The 19,482-nt window shown below is 38.1% G+C and overlaps 2 protein-coding genes across 2 annotated transcripts; both read right to left on the reverse strand.

Annotated features, from left to right (window-relative positions):
- Positions 1-2,562: 2,562 nt before the first annotated feature.
- Positions 2,563-3,515, reverse strand: hmx4 (H6 family homeobox 4). Its single transcript, XM_036516399.1, has 2 exons — positions 3,308-3,515; positions 2,563-3,116 (listed from the first exon to the last, which is right to left on the reverse strand). Exons 1-2 carry the CDS (start codon positions 3,513-3,515, stop codon positions 2,563-2,565), a joined length of 762 nt encoding a protein of 253 aa, XP_036372292.1.
- A 2,913-nt stretch (positions 3,516-6,428) lies between these two features.
- On the reverse strand, positions 6,429-7,927 carry hmx1 (H6 family homeobox 1). The gene is made up of 2 exons (XM_036516401.1): positions 7,903-7,927; positions 6,429-7,264 (listed from the first exon to the last, which is right to left on the reverse strand). The coding sequence occupies exons 1-2, from the start codon at positions 7,925-7,927 to the stop codon at positions 6,657-6,659; spliced, it is 633 nt and encodes a 210-aa protein (XP_036372294.1). The 3' UTR covers positions 6,429-6,656.
- Between the last annotated feature and the right edge of the window lie 11,555 nt (positions 7,928-19,482).

Genomic DNA, 19,482 nt, shown 5'->3' on the forward strand with positions numbered 1-19,482 from the left:
TAAAAGCTATTTAAACAAATGCCACACATTTAAAATGAGGCTCACTTTACATTTTTTGTCTGTTTGCTTTGGCCAATTTAAACTTGCAACAGTGCTTCTGGTTTCTGGATAGATCCATACATACACGTACCATTATTCGAGGTGAAGATTTGAAAGGTTACACTCCAAAAAACAAATAATGTAACATTGCGGCATTGGTTGAATGAACTGGATGACTGTACGTTGACGTGAAAGATGGAGAAGAGGCAACAAGAGGTTCCATTTGCTCCAGAGCCACTGACCCGGAAAGGATGCTTAAGTGCTGATGTAGGTCTACAGGAAAACTCTAAAGTAACGACGCTCCCCACCACTCACAACACATTTCACTATGTTATTTTTTTTTTTTTTTTTTTTTTGAGGAGGAGGATTTATGAAGCAAATTACATTTGCATGCCCATTGTTATTGTTTCAGGTCACATGTTATGATGATTGAATTCCAGGCTTCTTGTCATTCTTCTGATGTGCACACAGTAATTCAAAAGCCTGCATGGCATTGGCTATAGCCTTACCAGAATGGGACCTCCTTTTACCATATTCATCTAACCTCAAATTAACTTATCTAAAATCTACAAAAGAATTATTTATCGTGACTAAAATACAGTATTCAAGGACTTATATCCCAATATATCTACTAATATATCAACTAATATCTAAGGGTTAGTGATTTTTAACAGTAGGCCTGAAAGTGGAACATGCTCACAGAAAAGGGTGTTGCTTCACTGTATTTACCTAAACTAAAAGATTAAAAATGTAAATATTAATATTTCTACAGTTTAGCTGCATTAATACATTGTATCTGCTGATACTGCAAATCCATAAAGTATGTAATTTTTCAGTCTACACTGTCAAGAAGAAACACTGCTAATATGTTTGGTCTAAGAAAGGGCCTTGGCTGCGTGCATATATTCTTTGTATTGTGTGCATGTCTAAATATGTGCACAGTTTTTGGAAGTAAAATGCGTTCTTCCGAACTATAACCAGGCGATCTGGCACATCTCATTAAGGGGCGGGGTGGAATGTGTGCGAGGAAATTTTATTTACGCAGACCAAGATACCAATAAACGAGTACTTTTTATGTTGTTGTTCAGTTTGAACGGTTTTTAATTTGTTTATGACGGCTTGCTACGCGGTAAGAGTAGATTCTATAGAAATAATCGCTACAGAATTACCTGATATCTTTTGTTATTTCAGGCCAGGATAGTTAATGTTACGTTATAGCCGCGAATGCAATAACTTCACTTTAATATCGGCACTTGTAAACTTATAGCTGGGAGTTCACTCTTTAAGTGCACAGCAGCATTGCATGACCCTCTTCATTCTAAGGCCTGAACGTAGTCGATGGACAAACAAATTAAATAGCAGTGCAATGAAAAGTCCATACTTGCAAACGTACTGGTACTTCTCCGGACACACCCTTCTTATTATTTATGACCCATAACCTGCGCATATGGTTTATAATCTCTATTTTGCTTCCACATTTTACTGTCATACATACGTTTTGGTATGCTCCATGTTCCAGAAAGATTTATATATTTTTATATTGCGTGGCCGACATTATCATTAACCATCTGAATCAGATCTGACACTTTTCACCTTTGCTGATCATTCATTCGGTCCGAGGGCCGATATGAGAATAAATGGAAAATGAGTAATCACTTATAGCCTACTCGAAACAGATCACTATTTACTAATGAATTACATACTGAAATATTACCAAGGAATATATGCATAATCAGAAGAAGTCGAACATGAATTGCACAATAAAGTTGTGGATACTTAGCGATAGGTTCTGTACGGTTTAAAAATCAATGGTTTAATAATTTCAAGACAGTGTAAATCGTGTTACCTGGACATAGGACGCAAAGAACAAATAAGTAAAACGGTATGCTTCTAATTAAAATACAGTTAAAACACATGCTTAAAACAAACAAAAATAACATTTTATACATTCATTTAAATAGATACTAAGTTGCATTATTTATAAAATAACATTTATGAAACTTTCAATGATATAAATGCATGCAAAGATCAAACTATCTTTGGCGGTGTTCAGTTCTCTAATGAAATAATAATAATAATAATAATAATAATAATAATAATAATAATAATAATAATAATGTCAGTGTAAACAGAGAGAAACCATAGTGAGCATGTTAGGAAATGCTATTTGAAATAAATACAGTATGATCCAATAATGTAATACAGATTACAGGCTATTGTTTATCAGACCGCTCTCAGCTGTCTACATTTTATACATAACTAATAAAACACGGCAATTGGTGTATCAGGCTGATCAAAATCGTTGAACTAGTACAATAAATATGACCAGAATTGCGTAACGATGCGACAGATACCTTCCTTGCTCAGTTTCTGAGCGTTAAAAATGTACCAGACAAGTACGCTGATGTTAACACAGTGGAAACTAATAGTAAACAAACGAGAACGTGACGTGTTGTATGCCGCTCGTACTGTAGCCATTGGCGAAGAATTGAAGTGAATTTCCCGAGGGATATGCCATTGAAATCATACATCTCCATCGAAAAGGCTAAAATATTTGCTGGCGTTTGAGAAGCACAGGTAAGGCGTGCTGCTTCCAGGATATACAATAGGAAGAGGCATGGGTAATAAGCATCTTCCTAATATATTGCCCTCTTTGTAAAGAGTCGGAAGTTGCACTGTCTTCCCCGCGTCAGTAAAAGGGTCAACAGCGCTGGGTCCCTCGAGTTCTGTGGATATCTGTCGTTTCAATTTATTCCTGCGGTTCTGGAACCATATTTTGACTTGAGTCTCGGTAAGTTGTAGCGAATTCGCCAGACAAGCCCGCTCGGCGCTGCTAAGGTATCTCTTCATATCAAATGTAGATTCCAGTTGAAAGATCTGTCTTTTCGAAAAGATGGTGCGCGTTTTCTTTTTCGCCATCACTTTGTTTTTCTTGCTGATCTTGTTCTTAGATGCTCCGTCGTCGCAACTGTCCGTGCTATCTGTCCTTGGACATGTGTCAGTGATCTTCAGAGCGTCCTCCCGGCATACTTGCAGGGCATGGCCAGTGGCGTTATAGCAGTGCGTGTTTATTTGTTCTGCGAAACGAAACGACGACACGAAACATGTAAATGTGACCCAAATGTAATACCCCACTATTATTTACACTATACGTGGTTTTTCATCGATGCACGGTAAATTACCAATAAAATATAATGCTACTTGGAACCATTCATGTGCCTCAATAATGCATTGCTATTAGTGAAATTCACAGTAGGGAAAAACATACCTGTCTCGTGTTGCCTGTAATCGTCCTCACGCCTTTGTTGAACTTCGTGATCTTCAAGTCGGTGCGGAGAATCATTCTTACGGTCTGTCGCGATCTGTATTTTAGAATGGCAGCTGTCAAATTCCTTGCTGTTTTCTTTGAGATTGAGGATATTGTCAATCGTGAATTTCAAGGAACCTGGTCGGCATGGCACGTCTTCCTTGTTCATATTCTCCAATATTTAAAACAAACCCCTGCGCTCCGAAATATCACCGCGGTCCCAGAAAGCTGCAAGGTCTTGATTCTCCAAGCACCATCGCTCCGCGAGTAGGACCGTTGCAGTTTGTGCCTGACAGTTACTCCGCGAACCGGAAGAGCGTGGTTTCGCAGCCATCAAATGGTCAAATGGTAAACAGAACGGGGCGACCAATTAAAAGAGAGGGCGGGAGTTGCTCGCAGCTTCGTACAGCTGGTTACAAATTTGGGCTAATTTACTAAATTACAAATTACTATGATTTGCGTCCGATTATAATTAACGCAGTCTTTTTCATGCTAAAAGAGGTGATTTTGTTATATGGGAAAATGCAGTTGCATAACGGTCTTTCTGCATGTAGACTGTTTTATTTAAATATGTCTATTAGACCATGGATAATGTTCAGGGCTCAGTTCAAGTTGGAAGTTTTTTTGTAGGTTAACATTTTGGTTTACTTTATACAAAGTAAGCCTTTGGCTAGATTCACCGGAGGCAAATTTAATGGAGAATGATTAGCATCCATATTTTATTGACTACATTTAAAAATAATTTTCATGGCTGATCTAAAAACTCGTTTATTGATAGACCACTTTAGTTGTAATAAACTTTACATGCTTTTTTATTAGTATTGATTTTCGTTTCATTCAGTCTTTCTGTTCGGGTGCGTGTGTGAGATTGTGGTTGCCGCTCATTATATCCTGCATGTCTTGATAATAATCGATAGTCTGTTGTCTATGTCTTTATTTATTTAGCTCAACTGTTTCACGCCTTTTAGACCTACAAAATATATAATTATAGTCTATCGTAGCCAATTCTCCCATAATATCATTGCATTGTGTTTATTTTGAAATAAATGACATTCAAAATCATATAATAAACCTTAAACTATTTGGATGTGAAGATGATACGTTTATAACATGCCCTGCGCTAGTCTCAAGGTGATTAACCATGACCCCTGCGTCTATTGCAAGTTTAGTTAGTGTTGTTACTACTACTACTACTACTAATAATAATAATAATAACAATAATAGCACTGTATATGGCATATTCTTTAAAAATTCAGAAATTCAATTAGAGTGATGCGTGATTCGACCTAAATACTCTCTCTTTATAGGAAGTATTTTGTTATTTGGGGACTTTATATATTACGAAGTAATGTTTCACATCAGTTTTAAATATGCTGTGTAGGACAGTATGATATAATAGACATTATTAACGTGATATTGAAATCTTTAACACCAAAGTGCAGCAAGAAAAGTTTATTTCATTCTTTATTTTCTAAATGGGAACATGTAAATGTTAGTCTGGTTTAAGACATTTCGGAAGGGGGCAATGGATTAAAACGTAATGTTTCCATTATTTAAAGTCTATTTTTTATTCTCAGCAGGGCAACTTGATAAAAAACCATAACTGTCTCAATTCATCACTATGTAAATGTTTATTAATCAGCCCAATCCATCTTTAGAACTAAATATTGACTGCTTGTGATGATTCGGTACATTTGTGGTACATTTTGTGTGATTCCTAGTGACATGATCATGAACAAAATTGTTAATAATACTACCTGTCAATTTTGAAAGATGATGTAAGATATTATTACATATCCCATAGTATCCCATATTATCACTATATGATGAATTTAGTATAGGTCTTTGTACAAATGCCTGACATGAATTAATGTTATCTACATATTCCTCCATACGTTTCCACCATGGAAGTATGGAAGTTGTGAATATCAGAACTATAACTCTAACCGATGTTCTTTAAACAGTTCTGAAGGCATTTTTGAAAAGTAAATCAACAACTTTTGTTGACTTAAACTATTGTGTAAAATGTGTATTGTCAACAGTAATTTAACGCCAGTGTTTTTTTTTCGCTTGGTTGTCTACTATCACTTTCTGTTGGAACAACTAAAGTAACTCGCCAGTCTACTTTAATTTTCCAAATCCACGTTTTTCTGCATACCTGTTGGTAGATAGTTGCTGTGTATCGTTTACATCTATTATTTTGTTATGTATGCAAACGTATTGAAGCTGCAGATAAAATGTTCTTTTTACTGGTGAATTTATACAATTCATTCTCTGGAGGACGTGCTATTTTACCGTGTCGCTCACACTATATATATGAAGGTGTCAAGCAGGTTGTAGTTTCAAAATCCGTGTCTAATAGGCCTATATCAGGTAGGTTTAAGAGTATCATTGAAAATAATATTTTGATATTTCTGGTTGTGACCACACACAATGGACAGCAAATCTCCTCATAACGCGCCATATGTGGTGAAAGGGGGGACGGAAATAAACAATAGAACACATAACCTTTTCGCCATTGAGTGTTTATCATTTTAATGTAGATCGAGTCATCCACTTGTCTGGAAACATTTATCAATTTATCTCGAACATTTTTCATTTTTTGCATCAAAAAAAAAAAAAACAAAAACATTTTAAGTAGAAATATAAAATATTTGCTTTTCCACAGAAACCTTTTAAATGAGCATGCGCGGTGGATTGTGTAGTTTCAAAACGACCCGTTTATTAACAGTTACCCGTACAGCTGATTTTCCGGACAGCTTGGGTGTATTGGTGTCATTTTTGGATGCCTGTTTATGTTTCAGACTTGAAACTAATAAGACCAACTATCCTGGCAAAATGCTCTACAGAAAAAGTAGAACAGGCCTGGGACCTAGATCTGAAACAGAGTCCACACACGAGATGTTTTTTTTTTTATCTGTTTTATTTGCAACAGTTCAAATGTATGCTGTGAAAAAATGACAAAGTTTAAAAACAGTACTGACACAATGTCAATGCAAAAAGACCCTCCCGTCGTCGTCAAACCATACATAGCGGTCCTGGACCATAAGCACACATGCTCATTAAAAAACTAACGTGCCCATATAGGTAGAGTTTAGCATTAAAAGTAAGAAAATTAAACGGATTTCACTCCTTTTTTTCTTTATGCATGATTATGGTCTTGATTGATACAGTTTGTCTTTGGATGCGGCAAACAAGCTTGCAGTTATCTGTGGCCGTGTGAGCTATTGCACTTCTCTGAATAAAAAAATAAAACAATGATGATGGTTATGATAATATGAACTGCCAGACAACGCTGCCCCAATATTAGCTATACAAGGCCTGTCATCTGTGACCTTAACAAAGACATGGAATGAGTTAAAGGTGAAAGGGGATAGTTCATAGTACTCGAAAACCCAACTACTGGGCTCGACACTTGTGACATGCCAAACCCCAGTGTAGTCGGCGTCGAGCTCTCGTGGTATAAAATTGGAACCCTCACAATCCTCTGAGCAGAATGGGATATGTTCGCGGCCTCCAAGTCTGCCGCTAACTGCCGTTTCCACTTGTTCCTTCGGTTCTGAAACCAAATTTTGACCTGCGTCTCGGTAAGGTGTAGCGACGCCGCCAGTCCTGCTCGTTCGGAGCTGCTTAAGTATCGTTTCATATCGAAGGTGGACTCCAGCTGGAAGACCTGACTTCTGCTGAAGACGGTGCGGGTCTTCTTCTTGCGGGCCGAGCTGTGATCTGGAGTCTCTTGGTCGGGGCGCTCATCGAAAGCGGTGCGCGTATCCTCGTTTTCACCCGTCAAACTCGCCCCTCTTCTCCTGTCTGTTTCCTCGTTGCCGTCAGTATGCTCCGAAACCACCGGGGAATCTCGGTCACTGGCTGCCAGAGCAGAACAGGGATCATCCGAACTGTGCGTATCCTCGTTTGGACCTAGAGATTGACGTAAAATATCAGTTAGAGTGACGACATGTCACATGTCACAAATAAAAATAAAAAGTTAGCAACACGTAAATTGATGCTGGTTGAAATTAAGTTAGGCTCGCTATATGGACCAAATACTGTTAAACCAGGTCTACCCTCCACCATCAATCATATGCTCAACCAATAGGCTCAACCAAAAAAATGTCCCCATTCTCGTACAAGAACACCCCATACTTTCCCATGTAGGCCATGTCATCGCGCGTGTAAACAGTATGTCTGATTTGTGTGAGACGGTTTTTCTAATTTTCGGTTCTTTTCTGCTATTGAATGCACTTTTTTAAGTCGCTCTGGATAAGAGCGTCGTCCAAACGCATAAATGTCATGTAAATGTAAACATGCTAATTTGTTTGCTTCCAGTACGTTTGCGTGTGTTAACGTTTTTATTTTTAAACCCCAGTCTTCAGCGTGTAAAATATTTCACGTTGAGCCTGCTAGTTTGAGAAAAGAACATCAGCTTGCCCTTGCTGCGTTTGTTAGTTTTACCTAATGGAGCACAAATCGCGCGGAGACGTGCCAGCAGCGTAATTATTTCTGTCGGTGGGTATGTTAGTGCGCTGCAGTTGCCAGAACAAGAAAGGCCAACTTACAGGCTACTTCCTTGAAGTTCTCCATAATTCTTTCGAGGATAAAGTCTGAAAATTATGTCTCGTTTTTCATTGTTTCCATATAAATTTACATACAACTTCACGTGTATCAGAGATTCCAAGTGAGTGGCTACCGTTCAAGTCGTAAGCCAACTTTCCTACGATTGCTGAAGGCAGACTGGTGTATCTTTAACAAACGTACTAATTAAGAATTTGGAAAAGGAAAGAAAGTTGACAGCAGTCCAAAGGTAACGAGCCTTCATGCGGTAAGATGTCTATATATGGCATGCATATCTCATAACAATGTACTCTTAAATGCGAAAAATGCAAAATATATATATATGTGTGTGTGTGTAAATACATCAAATATCTTAGACTTACTCCTCGGTCTTCCGCATGCCTGATAGCCGAGTGGTGTCCTTTTGTACCATTCTAACGGAGAGTCTCTGTGGGGAAGATTGTGCAAACCGAATCCAGCGTTCGACACTTGACAGAATACTTTATTGCAACGGCTAACGGTGTCCCCGCTGTGAAAACCCTTTTCTTTGGGGCAGTCGTCCGCGATATTTTCCTGGCTCGAATCCTTTGTGTCTTCATTTCTGTTCGAGCTGAGCAAATGTTCGATGAAAAACGATGAAACCCTTGGTGATGTTGAATTCTGACTGTCTGACGCTTTGTCCGGCATATTCTGTGTATGTTTAATCCCAATGACTCGCAGCACCGATGTCTTCTTACTTGGCAATGTATTCTCTTTACGTACAGTAAAAGATTCCGTTTTGTGCGTCTTGGCTGTTCCAATGAACCATTTCAATTATTCCCGTGATTAAAGCACTTGGAACTGCCACAGGATATCCGAGGCGCCGCGACGTAGGAGCACGCAGTAATGGTAAAGGGGGAAAAAGGAAGTCAAGTTAAACGCTTAACAAGCAACGAGCATTCTGCGATTGGACGACCACAATAGCAAATGGGATTACTCAAGAAAGCGAATTACTTGCAATGAATTCACTACTCTGTTTGATAGTGCGCCTTAGGGGCTAGAGGAATCCTGTCAGCAAGGGGCTTTATTTGGGTCAATTAGGGAGCAAATCAAAATACAGATAGAGGCATCTTATTCTCGGATTCCACGTAAAGTGAAAGGGCTTTAGCAGAACATGATACAGTACCTCCTATTGGCTGTCTGTGTCGCTACATCCTGGCATTATTACAAAAAGATGAGCAAGACCAAGTTAGTCCATCTACGAGCTTCAAACCTATCATATCTTCGTCATTACAGCCTCTTTTATTCTTCAAGCAAAACGCACGATGTTCATTGTTATTGCACTTCTAAATTATTTACGTAATAGCCTACTCTGAGTTCTTGCGCCCCGCTTCGTTCGTTAACTTTAATAATTAAGGTAGGCCTAATAGTATTTTCTGTAATTGAAGCGTGAAATTGATTTTTTTTATATATTTCTTGGAGCGTAACAAATTGATTTATCTTGTTATTATTAAGGTGCATATTTGGACCTTTTGCGAAACTTTTTTCCCCCCAATTAATGCGCTCGGAAGCCGCCCCGATAACTTTATGCATCTGAGCATTGTCATGTGACATTTATGTTTTCGAAGGAAATGTCGTCATTCTTGTCCTCGTTCAAAGCCACTTTTGATGAGACAGTTAACGAGCTTAGAGAAACTTAATGACATGATTTGGAACGTAAACAACTAAATGCCGTAAACATGAGCTTAAAATAATACCCATTTGTTTTCCTGTAGGAATACACAGCCGCTTACCGATGGCCATGACATAGGATCAACTTGTAGGCTAATTTTAAAAACGGTAAGTGTCCGTTCCACCTGGTACCTGAGGATCAAAGGAGTCTGGAATTCCGACACTGTTAAGCGTTGATTCTGCCTTTTTTAAATTTTGCACACTGTGTCATTTATGCATTTGAGCTGACGTTTTTTTTTTTTTTTCTTACAGTAAAATATTAATCTTGTGATCAAGTGGAGATGTTAGGCCAATGCAGCCAAAATATCGTAATTCAAAAGTCAAAAACGTAATTCCTTGAACAGCCTGACGGGTTAAGATTAAACGATTGATGACAACATATTTTTATTTTTTATCAAATGTCGCTAAGATTTGCGTGTCGTCAAACAATTCTGTAATAAATGGATACTCCATGTTAGTTTTGCACACAAGTTTTCACAGACATTTCGGGAAAACTATTTACAGAACATTACACATTTTTTTTTTACAAAATTATTACAAAAGTAGACATTCCATTCGAAAACATATCAGACTGATAATTCGTGGCGGAAGGGTCAAATGCATGCGTGCATATAATAATATATTCAAAGCACATTTTCTCCAGGCAGGTAATTCAAAAGTCCAAGTTCGTTTACTTACAAAATGTTGGGTAAATTGTGTTCTTCTCCAGGATGTTGGCCTGGATAGGGCCTCTACTAAACGGCTGAACAGTGAAGCTGTCGAAAGAAAGGCATGCAAAGGTGCATTACTGAATCAGACAATAAAATAGACACCCGCAAATAGTCACTCCATAATAAACACAATTACGAAATAAAGTTTATGGAATGAAGTCAAATTTTATACAATCAAGGACTTTAATAGTGTCCTCACGCCTATTACAAGGGCATGATCACAAAATTAAAAAGTTGCAAGGTTGTGTACTTACGGAAGCAGTGTACTAAGAGTTAATATGTTTTACTCATACAGAATCATGTGAAAGTCTTTCTTCAGGCTAATTCTTACAAGCGTCAGCCTGCTTTGCCGGTCATTTTGACAGCAAACAAATTAGACCTTTATTGGAGAAATCCCCTGCGGTTTAAGGGACATCAAGGGTGGAACATAACAAGCCTTACAATGGTCATTTACTTTGTTTGTGCATTGTACACCTAATACTTTAACCGTCTACTCAGTTTATTTCCATTAAAAAATCCCCAATGGCACATACACTGCATGATATGTGACAATTGAAAGGGGGACCACAACTACATTTTTGAACAAATGGTATTCATTGTAGGGGCAGGACAATGGTAAAAGGGCCGCTGGCTTCACAAAAAAAGATTGATTTTGCTGAAAGATACTTAGACCAGATAGGCTTAAATGAATGTCATTAAAACAGCGTCCAAATTTTGAGTCACGCATATGTTGACAACAACTGCACCACATGTGTCTGCTTGTGTATGGGGCAGATGGGAAATGGATGAATTCCTTACCAGTAGGGGTTCCTCTTTCTAGTGTCAACGAGTAAATTAATAGTTTCTTCTGAAATTACAATCAAGACGGCGGAGGCATTTATATTTTAGTTGTTGCAGATGACTGTAGGAAACAAAGACCCATCTCTCCTTTTCGCTTGCTTTGTGTTTGTTTAATAATTTGAATTTATTATGGTACTTCAGTTCTCTTACAGGACACTTTCTCTGCACAGTGCTGGAGCCAGTCTCTGCTATGGCACTGACTGACTGCATTTAAAAGTGTGCAAGGATTTTGTTAGATATTTTGGGGTATTTTAAGCAGGGTGTGATATTTACAGGGCTTTCAAACATTTGTGATAGTTGTGTGTATATGTGTTCACTGTAGAAGGTTAGCACTGTCCTCAGTGCTTGAAAAACACCTGAATATCTTCAGCATAAATATAAATGAACACAGAAAGCAAATGTACAGAGGTTACAGTTGTTGAAGGACAGAATAACAAAAATGAGAGAGAAATGCTGTTTTGTTTGGAAGAGGGTCAAATAGCACATTAACGTACGAGTTCAGTGTCAGGCTTTACACACACGGCCAAAGTGGTGTGTGTCGGGCCTGGCTGGGCCACGGATCTCTGTTTGCCCTTTTCACTGTTCCTTAAGGTTCCCTCTGGCTGTGAGTGGAAGAGATTACTTAGCTCATATTTCTCTGTGTATATCGCCACTCTCGCTGATATGACACCAGACCACGACTCCCCAGTCCACCCCCTAGACCACCCTCCAGCTCCCTAGGCAGACAGCTCTGTCCTTCAACTCATGTTATCCAACTGATATTTACACACTCTGGCGTGACCTTTACACCGCCTGGCAATGAGGAATCGCGGGCTCCAGCGCGGTAAACATCTCTGCGGCTTTGAGGTCTTGGGCGTCCCACCCCTCTCTGAACCTGCACGGATAGGAAGATTACCCAAAAGGCTGTGCGATAGTACTGATCACCTGACCTGATTTTGGTGCGTCTTCGTGCTTGCTGGTGCAGCATCCCTGTTGTCTGTGCTTGTCAGGGATACTTTATAGAGGATCACAAAAGCCTTAGAATGAAACATTTCTTGCTGTTTTGGTCTATTTCAAGAATCTTATATTTAGACTTTTTTACACTTTTATTTAACACACTAATATATGTGACATTGTTATGCAGGAAGGTGCATTCGTTTGTCTGAAATTTAAGTGTTTGGAGAACTGTGCCAAGGAAGTAGTTTGGCTGGGGTGCCCTCTACTGGTTAAGATACTGATACAATGCATAGACGTTAGCTGCAGCAGGAGTGTCCGTCATGCCCATTAAATAAAGCATGCTTTCCCTCTCCCTGTCTTTGTCTCTCCCTCTCTCTGCATCATTTTTCACCATTCCCTCTTTCCCTTGCTCTCCAATCAGCTGTTGACTTTTTAAAGCAAGTAATTTTTTTCCTTAACAGATGTACAGTGCCAGTCATCTCAATATTATGGTAATGTTTAGGAATGTATAGGATGTTTAATCAACCAGAGAGATGTGGGACCTTGGTTGTCTCAGATCTGATTAGTATGTTAGGTTTTTAAGGACATGCATTTTTCTTGGCAAAGTAGGTCTGATGGAAGTATACTTTCTTGCCAGTCTTAGCTATTAGCATGTTGTAAATGGTGTGGTGTTATACATGATGTATAACAAGATGGAGTGGAATGCTTTAATGCGTGCTTTGTGGTTTCTGTTGCAAATATGAAGCACATCTTAACTCATAAAGAGAGTCTGACCTCATGCCATACCATGACATATGTAAATACAGTCACTTATCTCTCTCCCAAATCTCCACTTGCTCCAGCCGCAGTTTGTTTTGTTGTTAGCTTTGAGTCATTTTTGTTAACTTCACATTGCTATGACCAAAAAAAAAAATTGCCTAAATTTATCCCAGAAAGTTAGAGAAAAAGCACCTTGTGGTTAAATTTATATGAGGCCTCATTCCCTTATTTTCACTCTTGAGAGCCATCATGCCATTGGCTGCACTGATAGTGCAATTTCAGACAATATTTATGTATGTTACTCTGCTTACTTGTGCATAATACCTTGATTGCTGTCTGCAGATAAAGCAATTTAGCCAGGCTTTGTTTTCAGGCATTAATGATTTACTCTGTCTAATAACATTGTGCTGTGTTCCATTACTAACATTAGTGGAGGTTAACATTCCTGGACAGACTTTGTGACGCCATTGCAGACGGATTTGGTATTGAATAAAGTGAGCATTAATTGAACAGTAGACCCCCTAAGCTCCTCCAGTCCTGAAATCGCATTCATGTTTTAATAGGAGGCTGGCAATGGGCTCAGAGCAACTGGATATGCTCCATTCCTTTAAAACACACTTGAAAATATGCAGGCTTGTCCCAAGATTGCTCAGGCTGGCCTTTGAAGGCAAATTAGGCGAGGCAAACACCTAGATTTGAACTCCCCTTGAACCAAATACCATTTAGTTTATTGTTAGCTTTAAATACATACAGTATGCACTCATACAGAACACAGATGTATATGTACAGTGTGTATATGTATGTATGTATGTATGTATAACGCATGATTACAAATCCAGGATTTGAGTTCTGTTGGGCAAACATTACCTAGCACATACCAAGCTGTCAGTACAACTCTGCTCTGGATATGCTTAGTAGGCTAGAAAGACACTAATCCTAGGTTTTTCTTCTCAATACCTACTCATTTTCCTTAGGATTTTAATTTAGTTGAAACACCATTTATATGTGTCTTAAGATCAAGTTAGTTTTGCACAACATAAGGAATGATTTAAAGTAATTCAGTTTTATGGGGTAATTCCAATTTCAGATCTGCATATAGATTCAAACTAACTGCAATACCCCTAAGTTTGAATACCCCTAAGTTTGAATAATTTGATCCCACATTTTGCCAAACATATGTTGTGTAATTATAAAAAAAGGAAATACAAGTATACATGTATTGCACAAAGATAAGGAAAATGACTGTCATTTTCTACAGAAAATCATCATATCATTGTTGACATTTATTTATTTTAGAGGTTTAGCAGTCGACCTCAGTCTATGTACGAATGTGTAAGGTGTAATTTGCCTTTCCCATTGAAGCATCACAATAACATTACTACTTACAGTACTACATCTGTGTGATATAGTTGGTGTTTTAACTTGTTTTGAATTAGTTACATCTGTCTACTTTGTGCAGGAGCAACTCTATACTGTTTTCTTGCTTGCCAATTATTAAAGGATATACCCTATTTTCTCTTTCGGTCTGAGCTAGTAATTCTTGACATCTAAGACTAATGTATTTATGTTAATCTAAAACTTATTTATGTAATTATTATTTTTAAAGGTTGTCAAGCCCTCGAATGTGTCTCTGTGTGGAGTAAGCTATTTTGTTGAGATTTATTCAGCTATATATGTGCCGCTTTGCTTTATGCAGAACTGTGCAAATCCCACATTATTAACATCTAATGGATTTGTTATTGTGTGCAGTAGATGAGTATGCAATATGAGTTTACATACAACATAGCTATAACAGAGACATTTGTAGATTTAGCTTTGCATCATTATAGAAGTACTATTAAGAATAATGGGTCACTGTTATACCCGGAGGGTCACTACTAGGGCCAGAGTACTATGTATGAAAGCTGTGGATCTCCAGACCTCCTGGAACTGCCTGTAGTAATTCAGTCATCCAGAAAGCGTTCATATATGAAGGCCTCATATGTGTCACGCATAGTTCAGTCACTACATTGGCCTGCCTGTTTACCATGTGGGGTGATTGTGTCGTTCTTTTCTTAACTCTCATCCAGTGGAATTTGTAACCGTTGCAAGGGGTTAGTACACATGACTCAGTTTGCACCGTAACAACAAATACATCATTTTTGACGGTGTAGGTGTGTTAATGGACGGGTTTACTTTGAAAGCACAGTATGATTTGGTTTGGATCCTAGAATGCAGTAGATGTTAGCTTTTAGTAGTAGTGAACAGGCGGTAGTTGGGGGGGGGGGGGGGGGGGGTCACAACTCCGGACTTTATTAACAATTTAATTTCAGTTAGGTAAGCTTGTAATTTCATCACAAGCTTACAAAACTGGACAAAAATACGTAAGATCTGAGAAGGAGCACATTCTTATTTTGGTTTGTATGTTTTAATTCGATAATAACCGAAATGCTTTCTTTGCGTTTTTCTTGCCAGCCAAAATATCCATATAAGACAGACATCAAACTTGGTGCGGACTTCCAAGTTTTGATCTTTACTTCCTACATTTAAATTTTCAGTTCAATCCCTCTTAAACACTTTCAAAGAAAACCGTCAGCAGTCCTGTATGTCAGTTTGAGACATTACTGAAAGAAAATAGGAATAATTTGTTGACTTGTAAATGATGGAAATTTCAAAAGAATTTGCTTTTAAAAGTATTTGATTTAAAAAAAATATCAGTGCACTAGAGTATTTGCCCACGGTTTAAAGGCAAGAAATACAACTGTCCGTTTATTTAACCCCTTTACGGCACATTAACCTCTGTCAGTACGAACTCGTCAGCAGCAGACAATGGAGTATAAAGGTTGACTTTTTAACCGAAGCCTGGCACAGCCACAGATCACGCACACCAAATTCATCCAAGCAACAAGGAATGTACTTAAAATACGTTAATAATAACTAAATAAATTATTTATGAATTTCACTGCAAACACTGAGCTGTACTACCATACTTTGTTCAGGAAAATGACATTCATAGGTATGCTACACATTTTGATACATTTATAGGGTTTCATTTTAATCTGTATTATGTATAATTTACACCTCCACCGATCTTTAACACGTATACTTAAGGTCTGGGAGGTAGGCATATTTTAGTTTTGAATTACTTGTCAACATGGAAATTATTTGCCCTTCCAGTTAGGTTTGCTTTCTAATCCTTGCTGGCTGCCATCTCAGGGCCTCGAATAAACCTAGTTCAAACAGGCACGTATTGTATCCCATAATGCCGTAGCAAATGAACACTTCTGATGGATTACTGGAGCACTAAAATAAATAGGCTTATGGGAAATTAGATCAATGTGCGTGTACTGGAGTTAGCTGCAAGACATACTTGCTCTCAATACCATATATGTACTTTGCTCTGTAAATTCCAGTAACTGAGGTCAAATGGAAAAACATTATTTCTCTTATGATTGATTAAAATGCACCTCTTACACCTCTTATTGATTTTAAGCCATATCTACAGCATTTTTTCCTTCCAATGACTATTTCCGTAGCTGCTTAAAATCAGCGCGCGTTCACACACAGTTACCACGTCAACATTTCAAGTGTTACAACGATTTCTTCAGAAGTTAACTTAAACACCCGGCCTCTGAGGTGACCCACCAACAGACCTATTAGGACGCACCAGCATATTGGACCAAAGTTGTGTCTAAGTGTCCAGGTAACTCTTTAGTTCGTTCGTAAACTGCCCGACAAAAAAGAAAGAAATTTAACCAATTTTCTACAGTCAACAAATGCAATGGTTGTGTCTGCACCTGAAACAAAGTTGAAGAATAGTACATTTACAGTAATTAACATCTGGTTTAGTTCTTACTTCTCAACGAGAAATACATTTTCACCAATGTAATTATATCACACTGCAGGTATGTGTATATTCATGCATACATCTACATTTTTTGCCCAGGTATATAGGCATCAATAATATACATTTTGTTATTATTACACACACTACATGTCTCTTAGCAACAGGTCTGTAATCACTCACCGTATTCAGATAATTCTAGTGCGGAACGTTTCATCAGGATTATGCGTATTATCTATCAGCTTTATCAGGAGATTGCTTACTAGGTTGCAGATCTTTTCTCATTTCGTTTATTCAAGGAGAACGCCATACTACAGTTACCGCACCGCGACTCGTGCGGCATAAAGGTTAGGTGTTACATTTCAGAATTAAAGATGTGAGTGAAATAGTACCTATTACACCAACGTCTTGCTGAGGTAGCCCGTTGCCCTTTACACAAGTAGCTGTTGTAATAGAATACGGTTTAATACACAGGACACTGATGTTGTAGGTAGCCTTCAATAACATCTACATTTTTTTGCATCTTAAGCCTATTGAGTAATACGTCTCTTTAGTATTTCCACGTTTCACTCGCTCCCACGAAACAATAATTCAATCGCATTTGTATTTTATTTAGGCCTAGGTAAAGAAAAATATCACAGCACATTTCATTGGAACACTTTATGTTACAGCAGATAGTATGCAGCTTGAAAGAAATAACAATGATGATTTGGAAACAGAGAGGAAATTGCCTTTAGAGATGGCAGATGAAATTTTGTCTGATAAAACAGTGCTTGATCATAAAAAGAGATGTGCCCTCATGGACGCAGAAGCGATGTGCTCCTGAGACGTTCATACTGTAGTAACACAAAGGCGGTCGTTTTTTTCCCCCGAGGTCCCCTAATGATAACCAGAGATAAACTTTGTGGACAAATCCACTTTGTCTGTTTTGACGAGTTAAGGTAATTTGGGACTAAGTTGCAACAGATGGACACAAATCGAAGTAACAGAGGTTATTAACGACTGGTACACTATGTATCCTACAGAGAGCGATTTTGCCTCATCAAAATGCGCCAAAATGTTCGAGAAGTTAGTTGCTGCAAGTCATGGCCGACCCTGATTGGGTTCTTCATCCAGAATGTAGCGATTATTATATTCTGACAGGGTCGAAAAATGTATCGAGCAGCGCCTAAGTGATGGAGATGGATATTCTTAGAAGCTTGAGGCTCTTCGAACGGAGTTCAGTCTTGGTTGACTTATCCTGAGTTTCAATAATATGTGTGAGAACTTATTACTCGTTTAGTTACGCACCCGACAGGTTCTTTTTATAGACTTTGTAATTCTAATGGTTTTATTATTGTAAACTTGTTAATCTTCCTGAAAGGTTAAGGCTCACCACGAAGAGTACATAATGAATGGCTGCCTTACAGGCTTGTCGTGAATGATTTGGTTCCAAACCTACCAGCCTACCTACCATTATTTCTCCTACATTCAAACATTAAGACAAACATTTAGGATACAGCAACGTATAAGTATATCAGAGTACAATGCAAAATTCCACACTTCAACACTGATAACTCTTATGTATTCCGTTTATTCCAGTAAAATGAATTTTTGAGCATATTTGGAAATTCACATTAAACACGGTTGGTGTGAGAACCAAACCTCTTTGATCAAGTTATTTGATGAATTCACAAATACTCCTTGGTAAAAAAAAAAAAGTAATCCCAATCAAATAAACAACCCATTTAATGTGTTATACATAAGGTTCCGCCAAATATCTTCAAGTATGAAAGACCTACGTATGTGTAAGCCCACAAAACGCTGGTCTTGCCGCAAAGGTATCGTAGCGATGATACACTATCTCATATCTAGTTTAAAATTTCAGCCCACAGCTTTAAAAATTCGTTCATGCACGCCTAATAAGTAAATGGCACGAGTTGGTGGCATATTGTCTGTGTTGCGCACACGTGAATATTTCACGATGTTGCTTTGTGTTATATGATCTGCTCAGGTGAAATATAAACACATTTGATTCGTAGCAGAGGGAGCTAGACAATTATGAGTACTGGGCCATTTTTACAATCTTCTTTGATAACCGTATCAGTGCTCTTCTTCAGCCCACGCAGCACGTGATGCAGTCCTTCACTGAAACTGCCCGTTTTGACTGGCTTCACCTCCTTGATGGAGTTATTTAAACTGACAATTAACCGGTTGTTGCGAGGGAGGTTACTCCACGCCTAGCTGAACTCCTATCGAATTAAGATATTGCGTGAGAATGAAGTGCGGACAGTCAGAGTGCATTGAGAAGGAAGATCACTTGAAAGTACACAGCCCTCAAGGTTAAAGCAAGTCTATAACGGGCTGTTAAACCACCAGTTTCTTTCAATTACTACGAGGGTGTTTTTGCATATATTTCTACTGTATGTTTGAACATGGCTTTATTGTGTTATCGTTTAGGCTATTGCTGTATTCTATCAGCGGATAGAATACAGTCCATTTATTCTCTTCAACTTTTCTCATGACATAGGTCAAGGATAAGGTAACGTTAGCTCAGCGTCCGAAACAATTGATCAGTGCCTGCAAATATATTTAAAGGCACCCTATAGGCCTATGGCATAAATAAGTTAAAGGTAATATTACCTAAATGACATTTTTAAATATGAGTATTTTATAGCGCTATTAGAAAACTGAGGTAGATTCATTCATAGTTTTTCTTCTATTCACGATTTTTGAGAAAAATCGCGGATTAGGCAGATTAAACGCGGTCCTTTTAAATGGGCACAAAATTTAACAGGTTATTTTCATTTATAACAATATGGAAACTA

The sequence above is a fragment of the Megalops cyprinoides genome, chromosome 22 (genome assembly GCF_013368585.1).
Source record: "Megalops cyprinoides isolate fMegCyp1 chromosome 22, fMegCyp1.pri, whole genome shotgun sequence".
Classification (NCBI taxonomy): Eukaryota; Metazoa; Chordata; class Actinopteri; order Elopiformes; family Megalopidae; genus Megalops; species Megalops cyprinoides.

What these genes read in the sequence shown, in the direction of transcription:
- hmx1 (XM_036516401.1), bottom strand. Translation starts at nt 7,927, where the DNA reads ATGGAGAACTTCAAGGAAGTAGCCT. An exon ending in GAACTTCAAGGAAGTAGCCT is followed by an intron (nt 7,265 to 7,902) that starts GTAAGTTGGCCT and finishes GTCAATCTCTAG; the next exon opens with GTCCAAACGAGGATACGCAC.
- hmx4 (XM_036516399.1), bottom strand. Translation starts at nt 3,515, where the DNA reads ATGAACAAGGAAGACGTGCCATGCCGACCAGGTTCCTTGAAATTCACG. An exon ending in TTACAGGCAACACGAGACAG is followed by an intron (nt 3,117 to 3,307) that starts GTATGTTTTTCC and finishes TTCGTTTCGCAG; the next exon opens with AACAAATAAACACGCACTGC.